At 37.0% G+C, this 14,000-nt stretch overlaps 1 protein-coding gene across 5 annotated transcripts in view; it reads right to left on the bottom strand.

Moving 5' to 3' along the window:
- Positions 1–14,000, bottom strand: part of PLS1 (plastin 1) — a 41,959-nt gene that overhangs the window by 7,482 nt on the left and 20,477 nt on the right. For all 5 annotated transcript variants that reach the window (XM_050978028.1, XM_050978027.1, XM_050978031.1 and 2 more), the window contains exons 3-10: positions 12,412–12,575; positions 11,141–11,270; positions 9,387–9,519; positions 8,556–8,637; positions 7,024–7,189; positions 6,786–6,928; positions 5,625–5,720; positions 4,175–4,370 (exon numbers count right to left, since the gene is read on the bottom strand). In XM_050978028.1, coding sequence (XP_050833985.1) covers positions 4,175–4,370; positions 5,625–5,720; positions 6,786–6,928; positions 7,024–7,189; positions 8,556–8,637; positions 9,387–9,519; positions 11,141–11,270; positions 12,412–12,575 — 1,110 coding nt within the window. The remainder of the gene's footprint in view (positions 1–4,174; positions 4,371–5,624; positions 5,721–6,785; positions 6,929–7,023; positions 7,190–8,555; positions 8,638–9,386; positions 9,520–11,140; positions 11,271–12,411; positions 12,576–14,000) is intronic.

The raw sequence follows: 14,000 nt of genomic DNA on the forward strand, positions 1-14,000 counted from the left end.
ATAACACTACCTAAATTTTAATAACATCTCTGTAGCCATCTACATGTGAATCAGTGCCACATAAGCTGTTTTCTCTTGCATCAAAGAGGAGCATTTCAGAAAACATTTTAGCCTGAATATGTGAGCTTGGAATAACCTCATCACTTTGTTCCCCTGGGTTGATAATCCATAGTTAAGAAAACAGCAAAGACACTGAGGAGGCAGAAAACCTCTCCAAACAATGAAAGGGCAGATTTCTCCAGACTGAATCACAAATATCTAAGCAAGATTTTTGTCTGCTGTTTTTGTTTGCTCCTTAGAGGGTAACAATACCATGTTTGTCTGACAAAGTCTATATAGCATGAAAACTGTCTCATTTAGTACTGCAGTTCTAGGCTGACTAGAGAGAATAATGAGTATTTTTGTAAAATGAATTTACTGTGTAAACATGTATTTATCACTAGACTAGAAAGGAAATCTCTTTAACATTATCTTTTCATGCCTAGACCTATGTCATAACATTGATTTTTAGACAGAAGCTACCATTTTAATCTGGGTCTCTCACCCTTTATACAAAAAGCTCTGGACTTCAGAAATTTCAGCTGTAGTTTACAGTTTCTAACAGAGTAAATTTTATTTTTAAAGTTTCAGCCACCTTACCACATTCTTTCCTTTCCAATTATTATGAAATAGTTAATATTCATCTTACTGATACATTTTCTAAATTATTTTTTTCATATGCAATTCAAATTAGTGTTTGTTTCAAATATTTACTTGTAAAAATAATCACAGAGCCACTGATGAAACAGAGAAGAAACAAAGAAAAGTACTATTCTGCAAGATCACAGAGCTTTGTTTCTTGCCACATTACAATTTAAAAGACCAATTACACTTTGTGACAAAGTTATTAAAATATGAATTTTTCCATTTAAAAACAATCATAACTCAAGAATTATATATAATTTAGGTTTATAAAGAATACCTTTGAGATTATAATATTTTGAAGCAAGTGCCTTGTGCTTTTAAAATGATTTTATGGTTACTGAGCTTTGAGTTGATTTGCAGTACCTGAAATACTGACTGCAAAGTGATTTTAGGAACACTTGCCCATTACAAAGACAGTACCAAGGTTATTTAGGAACTCTTACTAAACAGCATAGCCACAAAAACAGATACTCAGCAACTGCACTCAGACTGAGGATTTTAAAATAGTGCTTAACATTGTCAGGAGAATCCAAAGTAGCCAAGCAGGAGCAAGAGCATGCAAGCTGGGCAGGACCCTTTTGGAAAGTGGGAGTCCAGGAACGAAACCCAGCATACGATATTTAATATGCCACTCTAAACAAATCCCTTTATCATGCAATACATGAGTGCTCATAAGTTTTCCAGATGGCTGAGAACTGACCAGTTTTTTCTCTCTATTCTTTTATTCAAAATATACCTTGTGATCCTATCAGGAGCATATCTTCTGCTGAGTGGTGCAGCAGATAGCCAAAATCATTGGAAAACTGCAGAAAGGGGGCAGAGCTACACAAAAGAGAGAGGAGCAAATTTGGTAGTATCCTTTATATTTATTGCCATCTCTTTTTTGAGATCATTACACTGTGGAACTGAGTGGAGAGTAGCCATAGGGAAGGGATGAAAAATCCAAAGAGCTCGGAATAAATCTAAAATTATCTCTGGAACACAACTGAGCTCAAGATACAGTTGCACCCAAACTTCAGCCAGCCTGAGTGGGAGTACTTAACCCTCATGTGGTGACAGCCATGAAGGCTGCCAGTAATCTAAGCAACAGCACAGGACATTTCCTCTACACTGGAGGAAAAGTGGGTGGACACAAGTCCCTCCTCTTCCTCCCCCCAGGAACTCAGCTTTCTTCCTGACTTTGACTCCAAATTGCTGCTTTCCCCACAAGCGAGGATCAGCAGCAAAGGTGGTGCAAGAACTGAGGTCAGGACTGCCCTCTCCACCCCCACACAATAGCAAATGTTCATTTTGCTATGCCAGTATTCCTGAGAGACATGCTCTCCATATTTCAGTGCACACCACCAGACATATTATCAGGGCAGATGTCAGTTTATGCACAGCATTAACTGTCTTAAACCAAAGAGGACAGCCACACCATGCTGACCAGGTGGAACAGTCTCTGAAAAGATGGAATTTTTGCAGGAAAAAACTTTCAGGAAGCTCTACTCATCCACACATACCTACAGCTTGACATCTCAGTTCATGGAAAGCCCTTACTGGCTAAACCCTCCAAAACACCTGTATGGCATTTGGCTTACTGCAACTCTTGCCCTCATTTTATATGCTGTGCGGTTTTTTCCTTCTCTTTTACTTATGATGGCATATTAAAACAATAGAAAAATGTAAGAACAATGCAAAAAAAATCAACCAGAAAAGGACAGGGATGATTAAACAATAGGGAAAAAAAAGAACGAAAAATTGCAGAATAAACACTTTTATGGAGTACAGAAAAGTACTAAATACAGTACCTACATTAGGAGGGGTCAAATCTGCATTTCATGAAGCAAAACAGGAAAGCATTATAAATTATGAGTCAGATTTCAACAGACAATCTATGATGAAACTATAAAGAAATCAATATCATATTTTATATCACTAGCTTGAGAAAACATCAGTAAAAACACAGGACTTAATGGAAAACAAACAATACATTAACAGGAAAAAAAATAACAACATTGTCTTTGGGCTGAAATAACTATTTTGATGGTTTAGATCTACTTGACACCTCGGGGATTATTATTTGAGGGTGAAAAGGAGTCATCTACTTTTCTTTGAACAGATAACATTGGCATGATTATCCATCTCTAAAATAAATACTGTAAATAGTAAGTTTAATTTGGCCAGTATTTATAATTACAAAATCATAGTCTAGGAATCAGTTGATTGTAACTTTTTAAACTGGTTTGGCTGAGACTTTCATCTCCATCTAAATGTTCCAGGAAAGTCTAGAAACTAATTCAACTGTTTTTTCCCATGCCATTGGAAACTCTTCCAAATTTAACCAAGTTGTCAGTATTTCAAACCACACCAGCAATTTTATCTTCAGAGCAGAGAAGCTGAACTGAACATATTCCACCTCCACACAGCTCCTGTATACATTTCCAAGAGCTGACATTTCTAATAAAACTGAAGCAGAGGAAGAGCAGACCTTTCCTTCAGTCATTTGTCCTGGCCAGCAGGGACTGCAGTGACTGGGGATATCACAGCTGAAAAGGGAAGACAACGTCCTGTGCCCTACAACCTCTATCACAGCTGGCACCCAGCTGAAGCTAGAAGAGCAAGAAGCCTGGAACAGGAATGCTCTGAGGGATACAAGATTTATGCCAGAGGGATGCAGCAGCACAGACAAATCATGAAAAAACAGGAGCAAAGGAAGATGGACTCACCTAGATGGAAAGGAAACCTGATAGGAACAGTAAGAGGAAGGCACGAGAAGGCAGTGCAGAGGACTATGTGAACATTGCTGATGATTCTCCCGAGTGCAGCACCCCTGATTCTCACACTCCTTTGAGATCAGTGAACAACTGTGAAATACACTGGCAGGAGCCATTCCATTATCCTAGATTAGCTGGTCCACAGCAAGGGCAACAGCCAAAGATTGTTACCCATTATCCCTTTATGTCTGGCATTAGAGATCTGAACCATAGAGTTAAAGGCCAAATTCCCTGCTATGACAGGATCTACACAGGCTGTTGATGCAATAGATTAATACAGACTGCTGATACAGAAGCCTTAAAAAAAAAAAAAAAGTTTCCTACTTTAAAAGGCTACAAACATACACACACATATATAAATGCACTATGTGAAAAATACTTTTAAATATTATTACAGTTGCATAATATAGCACTTCAAAGAAAAGCTAGAATTTGTACATCAGCTCAAATATAAACAGCATGGAAAGAAGCGCAGGAAACTGAAAGGAAAGTAGGAGGACAGTTTTTGCTCCTGCAAATGGATGACAGAATGTTATTCAGGAATGACCATTTGGTCAGGCTAACACAAGTGAACAACAGAGACACTACTGGGGTTTTCTATTAAGGCTTGTATTGGCTGCTAGTAAGTAAACACAGGCATCAGCACACAGGGATCCTACATCACATCCTAGAAGGAATACCTAAGTAGAATCTACTAATATTCTTCTCTTCCATATGGTTAGAAAGTTGAGTACCTTCTAATAAATTCAGATCATAAGATGAATTTTCAGGCTTGTGCAGGGCTGGATATGTGTTAAAGAGATTTGCAACGAAAGCCAAATTGAGCTTAGGGTTGCCTGCAACCACATCAGCTGGAGTTACAAACTGTCTGCAGCCCAGTTTATCTGCCTGTTGGAGCATGTATTCAGCCCTCCTCAAGTCATTTTTATCCTAAAAAGAAAAACAAACAAAAGTTAATTTACAGTTAAGTCTAGTACTAGATTTTACTGAATCATCAGGTAGGGAAATCTTTAAATGACCCATGTCAGTTCCCTCCCTCATTCTGCCCATGCCTGAGCTAGTTCTTACAGCCCATGACAATTCCCCCCTGCCTTCTACTGTCCTTCACTTCTGTGGCTGTCAGCACAGCATTCCTCATGAAGCACAGCAACAGCAGCCAGGAGTGTAGAGATTCTATTTCCATTTCCAGGCTGTTGATTCCCATATTGCATATCCTCCTACATGTACCAAAGGTTTACCATCACTGCTTCAAACTGATATTCTCAAGTAATTCCAGATGATGCCCAAAACCATCAGTAAGAGTCTGAATGCTTCCAACTTGCTGTCCTTTTAACATTTTTTTCTCTGAATCATTGTAGGTTGGCAACTTATGTTTTGTTCGTTAGTCTTTATTAGTAATATACTGGTTCACTACAAAAATGTGATCATATGAACTGTAGGAAATTACATGGAAAAAATTTACTTCTACTCTTTCTCACTCTCAAAAAATCCCAAAGAAGAGCAAACAAAGCAAACAAAGAATTTAAGAGAACTAAAGCATGTAAGAAAACAATCTTGCGCATGGGTTTCACGATTAAAATGAATAATGAGATTCTACTGTAGATTCTGATTGATATATAGGTATCTCAGGAACGCAGTTCAACTTTGCAGCAAATGCACTCCCAGAATAATCCTTCCAACAGGCATTATGAAGCAGCTTAGACAAGTGTTTCCACATCAGTGTAGGCTGGCTTTAGACCCTCTGTCCCTTTACAACTTAAAGCTTGATGGATGCCACACTTTGCTGCTGGTTATTGGAAGGGCTCACATGTTATTTCTAAATGCTATTTGGTTAGAGGAAGGAACAATGGTTTGTGAAGTCTTTTCTTCCTTGTCTGAATTCCAGAACAGGAGAACTGAGCCGGATGCTCTAATATTCGTGTTGGATGACCCAACAATATACACAACTCCAAGTGAAACACAGCTCCAAACTTTAGACTGCAGGATGCATTATCCTGTTTCAGCAGCACTGTAGAACTTTAAGTTTTGCTCATTTAAGCTTTTGTAACACAGGAATCTGGCTGAGTTTTTGCACGCCTTAGGAAACAGAAGAGGATTCAGGGATAACCTGGTAACCAGAATGTTGGATACATACACAGAGGTCTCAGATAATTCCAGTCTATTTTTACATTTCTCGATACTTACATGAAATCCTGTGAAGTCAATTTTAATGGGCAGTTGTTCAAGGTCATCTCCTTTGGGTGCAATCTGATTTAACAGATGGTAGTATGCTCTTGAATCCTAAAACAAACAGTGTAATAATAAATAAAAAAAGCGGCAAGTATGTAGCCTTTCCTAGATATTTATTACTTTAACAGTCCAATCCAAAAGCCATAGAAGTCAAATATACAGCACCCTACTTTCAGTAAATATGGATGAGGTCATACAGCTATTTTACTACCTTGTTTCACATAGAACTTATTTAGCCAGATGACAGAGAAAAGGAATATCTGCTAATTATTGTGGACAATGCTAGTTAAATTTATTCTGCTGAATATTAACTGTTGTAATTAAGATATTCAGGGCAAATTTATGTGGTCACCCACAAAAAAGATCAGTTTTGCAGTAACAAACTAGAAGAAAAAATAAACCCCTACTAGTTCTAGAAGTATTTACTACTTCTCTTAAGCACCATATAATTTTTTTACCATAGTAGCAGTTTTCATATAAAACCCTAGTTACAGTCTGCTTTAATAACAGCCTTCTTGGCTGCATTTGAAATGATGTAACTTGCTGAGTGGTGCAGCAGATAGCCAAAAACCATTAAGGACTTGGTTTTCTCCAGTGAAAGGAGGTCTAACCACCTTAAGGGAGTCTTCCTCCTTTGCTTTTAGTTTTAAAAAGTTGCTGTGTTCTCTCCTCAGCTGGGCTACTACAATGCTCTGCCTGCCTTTGCAGAATGACTGAAGAGAGAATTATGCAGCTCTGCCCCCTGCCCCAAGGAACCTTTCAGCCCCCGTGGCAGTCAGCTGACACACCAGCAAAGCAGTGACTGGCAGTTATTAGGCAGCTAGTAATGTGGTGCAAATGATCCTAAATAACTCTAATAGACATTTAACAACATTAGAACTTCCCTGACTATCAGCTTGTTGGAAATGTTCACTTTGCACTGTGATATGATAATACAGGGGATGAGCAACTAAATAGGATAGAAGAGATCAAAATAATGCTCTTTCAATGTTGAAAAATGCAGGATAAACCTGCAGTCAGATAAAGCAGATTACTATTGTATCTAAATTCTCCTGATGTGACAATTTTTTTCCAACACACTACTGTGTTCAATTATGAGAAGAAATAACTACATACCTTAATGTCTTGGCTGAAGTTACTGATTTTCTGCCAGCCTGCATTGGCCAGATGGTAATTCACCCAGCGCAGCAAGAGGTCTTCTGGGGAGAGCTTCATTAACTGATCCAGCTCTTCCCCTTCATTTAGCAAGGTAATAAGAGCTAAAAGCAAGTTTGAAAGAAAGCTGAAATCACTGCTATTGGAGTCTGAGCTAATTTCAAGTGACTGGCATTGCTATACCTGGCATTACTCTTACCTTCATTTCTGGAGATCTCAATATCAGCAAAAAGGCCAACTTTAATGATCTGCCACAAGAGTCCTAATACCAAATGTGGTTTTCCTTCTTGCAAATCTTGTGATCCAATATTGACAACTGTGCAGCCAATGGCAGATGCTGAGTTCAGAGCCAGGTTTAGGTTTTCCTATTTGGAATATCATCATTTAACCAACTTGAGAGATTGTATTTTTTAGTAAAATTGTTCATATTAAGCTTGGAAGAAATAATGCATTAGTTCAATGGCTTCCAATGGAAAACTGCACTCTGGAGGTTTTTTGTGAACTACCTTGCATCTTACTAAAATTTAATGAGAACAATGACAGTGTTTAATATAGACCCACCAAAAAATTGCGGGCCACCTTCTGCAGCTGGGATTACTGAGAAATACTTTATTCAAAACATTTTTTGCCATTCCTAAGTATCAGTTATACAAATTAAACAATGCTGCCCAGCATGCACTGCATATGCATTGCATTGATTTGTATAAACAGCAGAGGTTTGATCCTGAAAAACATGTTCATATGGAAATCCTGCATGGAGTCCTGTGCAGGATACTACTGACATCCCTGTCATCCCATCTTAAACCTTACACATTTATTCAAGCAATTGAAACTGTAATTGAATGAAGAGCATAAAAAATCACGACAATTCAAAACCCTGACACTCAAAGTAAAGCTAGTGATTGTCAGAGATATTGACAAAGATTCCAAGAAAAAACAGCTGGCAGCTCTCAGTCTTACTATTTTGTCATGCAATATTTCACTATCTACAGAGGCAACATAAACACATGCAGTAACATCTTTGCTGACAAATCTTTTTAAAATGAATAGCGATTACAAAACCCACGTGGAGGATTTAGAACATAGTGTGGTTTAACTTTTCATATTTTAACACCACTGCCTAAAATGAAGTCTGCCATTTAACTGAGGTTTTATCAGCAGTTTTTTCTCATTAGCTCTGTAACTTATGGATCCACTTCCCTTTCCAGACCTGTTTTCTTAAACCCAAATTAAGTTCTTAAAAACTGTTTCTGTCAAACTTTTCCATGGCATCATACACAATTAAAACAGATCTCCTCATCCTCTGTCAAAGCTACTCTCCAGTTTCAAAGTGCATCATCCTATCACAGAATATACAGCCATGCAGACACTTTCTGCATGGCTAAAATATAAGAATATACAGCCATGCAGACACTTTCTGCATGGCTAAAATATAACTTGGCTATCCACTCAAAGTCTAAAATTATTTTCTTCAGGTACTCAGTAAGGCAAAACAAAAATAGCTAGTAGGGAAAGAATTAGAAAAACAAGAAAAAACTAGTTTTTCTGTAAATCATCTAAGAAATAGGAGAATCCAGTAGAGTTTATTAGAAAATACCATCCCATGCTTCAGGATTTTTTTATTACATATGATTTTAAAAATTTTTTTCCTCCACTAGGAGAAATGCCATTAAAACAGAAAAATACTTTACTTTTTCATTAGTGGCAAGTTCCTATCCACGCAGTACTTACAGAAATAGTGAAAGGAGTGAGTTTTTTCTTATTAATAGCCCTTTCATCAATTGTATCTGGTTGTGAAAAGTTGATCATTTTGCTAAGAAAGAAAAGTCAAGAGTTTATTCAAACTTCCATTTCTCAGAAAATATATTATTTGGTTATAAATAATATAATCAAATAGCTGCAAACATTTCTGACAAGAAAAAAAAAAAAGACCATTGTCTGAATCTCCTCTCCCCCATTAAATAACTGCACATTCATTCATGGTCTCTACTGAAAGACTGTAGTATAATCAGCATATTTCTGCACTGCATTTCTGCAGTACCTTGTATCTACGTGGATCTCAAAGACTAATTCACATCAACACTAACAGCTAATCCCTTGTTACCATGGTGTGTAAGTACTAGTAATCCACTTGAACTAGAAAGTTACAGCTGACTAAAGTTAAGGGACCTACTATATGCTCTCTGTTTTGCCATGGATTTAATTCAGATTTCTGTTCTTGATACCCCATGATTTAAAGACTATAAGTAGCAACTTTTAAAAATATTTAAAATAGTCAAGTTTTTTAATTATTTCAAGTAATGAATGTATGAACTGTTTAATCATCTCCTTTATAAATAGCCTGCACATATCTGGCATGTATAAAACTACTTCTATAACATATACACAGAGTCATATAGAAAATATGCTAAAAAAATCACATTACTATGGGCAAACAAATGAAATATTTTAGAGTGGGGTCTTGATCCTAACACCTGTCTAAAGTTTTCTAATTCATGTCACTGTGATCAGCATTTAACCTTTGAGAATAATTTCTTTTCTTTCTCATAGCCTTGTACTCACCAAAGAAGGATGCCATCTGCAAGGGATTTGAACAGACTGGCATCTGATGGGTTCATGGGTAGGAGGTGCTTACAGTCTGGGTCATCTTGTAGAGCTTTATTTATCCAATTAACAAAAGCAACTTTTTCTTCCTCTGAAAAGAAAGACAGCATTAAAATAAAAGATTAACATTTTCATGAAGACATACTAGTAACAGCAAACAAAGCCCCTTAATTTCACAGAGGTCAGTTATTAAAAAAATCAGACCAATGACAGAGAACACCTGTGGCCTTTCTCCCATTGCACCCTCTAAGTATCTGGTGATTTTCTGAAGGATAACATGAATATCATAGGAACATCTTAGAGAAGGTGTCCTCAAGACTGACTTCAAATTTGGTTTCTCAGCAATTACAAAGAAGAGGGGAAAATGTCTCATCTGAAATATGCAACATCTCACTCCATGCACTGTTTGCTTAAAATGCAGTGTTTCATTCAGCCTTCTGCTGGACTTCAGAGACTGGCAGCCTTTTGAGACTGATCTCAACTGCTGAGCTGTCTTTAGCTTTGAGAAAATTAAGATATTTAATATCTCAGTTTTAAATTCTCTTTCATATTCAGTGCATAATTTATTACAATGTATCTAAGAAAACTTATTTAGATAACAGTCAATCAAGTCTCAGTATCCAAATTCCCAAAGAATACAGGTGTCACTCACTCCACCTCAAGAAGCACCTGACTCATTACACTTCTTTCATTGTAAATGGGAAACGATGTGAAATTCCAGAGCACGCTTCACCTCATCATAAATCAGATGCTGGGTGAGGCCAGGCCAGGTGAATTGTGCTCTAGTAGGGTTTGTTCCTCTCCACCAAAAATAAAACTGCATCTAAAGAATCACCTCTGATGCCCTACAGGCATCCTTTGGGATGGAGCATATCCCCTGCTTTAAGGATGTAGAAGGTATAGCTGGTGCTGGAATCCTACTGAAAAAGAGGATATTGCCACCTTTGGTTAATCAGAGTAAATCTTCCTCATATACAGAACCGTAACACAATCTGGAACGACATAAATTCCAGACTTAAGTCAATCAAAAAAGTTGCAATATTGCTGATTGCAATATGATCCTAGAAGGTAGTTCACACTCTGGCTAGGAGCTGCAATGCAATTAGGCACAATTACCAACTTAAATTACATGCAGCAGGGGGAGGTAGAAAGAAACAGATCAAATATTAAAAGCAGCTTCTTCAGTGTGAGATAGTCTATGCAAAAGCCATGTATGACTGAACAATTCTGTAATGCAGAGACAGATGAGGAGGGAAGTCCATCCAGAAAGGATATGTGGTATTTGTTAGTGGGGTTTTAGTTCATGTTAGTTAACACTCTGGAAATTAAAATGAGGATTCATTCTTTTTTTATATGAATATAGGAATAAGGGTCCACTAACATATAATGAAGGCAAAAACTTGACTAGCTTTACTAGAAGTATGCCAAAGGGGCTATTTCCTCCCCAACAAGATACCAGTGCTTGTTTTCCTCTTTTGCTCTCACACAGATGCCCAACTTGCCTCCAAGTGCAACTAGGAGTGAAACTAAGCAACAACTGAACAGAGCTAATAAACTATCACCCACACTCACTTTGTCTATCTCCACATGCTTTCGCTGTGTGAATTTGCTTTTACTGCCAACAGTTTCCAGTTAGGCTCTGTTTTATCTGTAGTGCAAATTCAAAGAGTCTTCCTCCATGGAAAATTTGCCCATGTTTAATTATTTCTTACCTGAATAAGAGTGCTGTGTCCCCTCACTAGATATTGCTGATGTTCCTCCAATTGCTGTAATACCTTGCTTTTTGTTTATTGATTTTCGGAAGGATTTGCTAACATCTTTGCTTTTCAATTCCTGAATTATCTTAAATTAAAAAAACAGAAAGCATTTTTTGATTGGTTGTACCTTCAAATAATGGTTAAATCATCTAAGTAGTCTAGAGTCAGTAGTTAATCTGACTAATTTGATATTTATGACTTCTGTTCTAAAAAGAAATAATTACTGTTTGTATATCTATATCTATACTGGATATCTAACATATTATTTCACAGTGAATACCTCTATTAAGCCATTCTATCTAAAAAAATAGACATACATAATTTTTCCATAGATATTCTGGTAAACTGAAGAACACAACTAAAGAGATACACATTTTTGATGATGATAGTATAATTTTCCCACTTATTTCCCCACATGCTTTGCATGTAAAAGGTTCTAACATGACAGTTAAACATGTCCTTCCTTTATCAAGCTAATATCATGTTCCACCTGCCTGCAATGTAAACCACATTGAATATATTAGTATGTCCTAGGTTTGCCCAAATACTGCAAAGGTCTCGGACTGACAATGAAGTATAAGACACAGTTAATACCTGGAAGCAAATATTTGCATGTTTAGAATCTCAGAAAGAAAGACCAATCCCTAATTCAACAAGCAACCTTGTGCAATTAGCAGCAGTAGTCTAACTTCAAAACATAACATCATCATCCCCAAGTATCCACAACCAACAGCCTGGTAAATTCTTGTTTCTTTTAAAGCACACCAGTGAGCAATTCTCATTAGAAAAGCCTAAAGCTTTGAAATCTGCCCAGTGAAAGGAAAAACTTGTACCTCACTCCCAGTAATAAACAGCCATTAGTATAGAGATTAAGCATAGTGAAGCACTACTAAGAGCATTGAGAGGCTGGTATCCAATTGTCTGCTCTTTTGTCAGAGCAAGGGCTGACCCAACAGTTCCTACAATATGTACTCCTCCCTCCACCTTGGAGGAAACAGAAAACAAGACTGATTGGAACTACTGCTCTTTCACATGCTGCTGAAATCAGAATCATTAAATTAAATAGGAATGTGAAAGATAAAAATTAGAAAATAACTATATAGGATATTCTAGGTTGTCACAGAAAATTCAAAATAATAGTTATATATAAAAATAGCCCTTAGTTGTAGCAGTTAATTCTCCATAGATATCAAACAGTTGAGGAACATCCAAAGGGAAGGTCTTACAGAGACAAATTCTTCAAAGTTGATTTTCCCATCCTTGTTGCTATCTGTCACTAAAATGATTTTTTCTACAATCTCCCGGACTTTGTAACCAGGCAAGGGCAGACTTGCTTCTTTAAACAGGTCTTGAAGCTCGTAATCACTGACATAGCCACTGTTGTCAATATCTGTAGAATGAAAGCACAAGTTATACTCATGTAAACTCATGCCTACTCATAGTAAGGTATGGTAACTGTTAAGAATAAATGAAGCATGATAAACACAGTTCTAGGAGATGAGTGTTTCTTTCTCTGATGTAGATAAGTTTGTATGAAGGAATGCTTGTGGATTAGAGGCACAATTATCTAGTGCCTCTAGTGCCACAATTATCTAGTGCCACTTGTGCCATCTTGCTATATGGTGTCTCAGGAACTGCCTTATGCCCCCAGAGCACAGATAGAACAAGACAGCAAATTTGCAAAGAGTGAAGATTCAAGATTTTCTTATTTTTTTAATACTCCCAGCAAAATAATCTATAAACATTCAAGTCAAGGGGACAACAATTAATACATGCTTACTGTAATATTAAACCATTTGCAATCAGTAAGCTCAAATCTGATGCATGTTGTGATTAGAAGAGCTCTATGAATGATATATTTTTAAGAAATGTAAGAGAACATCACAATGAATCAGAAACAGATGATGTGGCCACTTCTCTGACTTGTCAAGGTGCTCCCACTTTTGGGGTTTTTTTCCCATTTACTGGTTCAAAATATCTCTGCATCTAGGATCAGAACTCAGTCAATAATACCAGAGTGCATGAATGCCTCTCATTAGAGAAGGGCAAGCAGAGAAACATGCTTTGATCTCCAGCCACAATTAATTGCTATACAGTAATTTTTTTTGTAATCCATACTACACTATGTAGCTTCTGTACAGCTTCATAAAGCAGCCACATTTCACTGCAGAAAAAAGGCTAAAAACACAGGGTAAAAAAAATTTTTGTGGTTTTGATACTATCAAAAGTTCACAAATCAATGCACAAACTTGATGTCTGCATATGCATTAATTCATCCCCTGGCTTGCAGACATGTAAGACCATACATAATAACAGGGATGGTCTAACCATCAGAGGACATGCTCATGAGCTCACTCAGATTACCAGCTATTTTATTTCTCTAGGTTCATCTTTCACTGAGGGTAAGTTTCCATGATGAGAGTTAAATAAATGCCTTCTCTCAGTTTACCAATTTAGCTGCAAGTACTTTATCCATAAAGACATTAGAAATTTGAAAAAAATAAACTAATGATGCTTTATTTTTATGTCTTACACAAAGCATAAGGAAAAAAATACTATTCAATGAGTAGGAGCAGTATAGGCAATTCTTCAAGCAGAAGTATGAAAAGATGCAGGCAGAGAATGGAGAAAAAGAAGGAATACAGATGGTAAAAACCAAACATATAGAAAAGCTGTCAGAAAACACCAGTGAGTCTCTACCTATGCTAACATCTCTTAGCAGACAGACACATGTATGTAGTGCTCTTGTCCTTGGTCTGTCATTCCAGCACCTGCAGGACATTAACTACTTGAGCTATAGGTGTCCTGATGATTG

The sequence above is a fragment of the Serinus canaria genome, chromosome 9, assembly GCF_022539315.1.
Source record: "Serinus canaria isolate serCan28SL12 chromosome 9, serCan2020, whole genome shotgun sequence".
NCBI lineage: Eukaryota > Metazoa > Chordata > Aves > Passeriformes > Fringillidae > Serinus > Serinus canaria.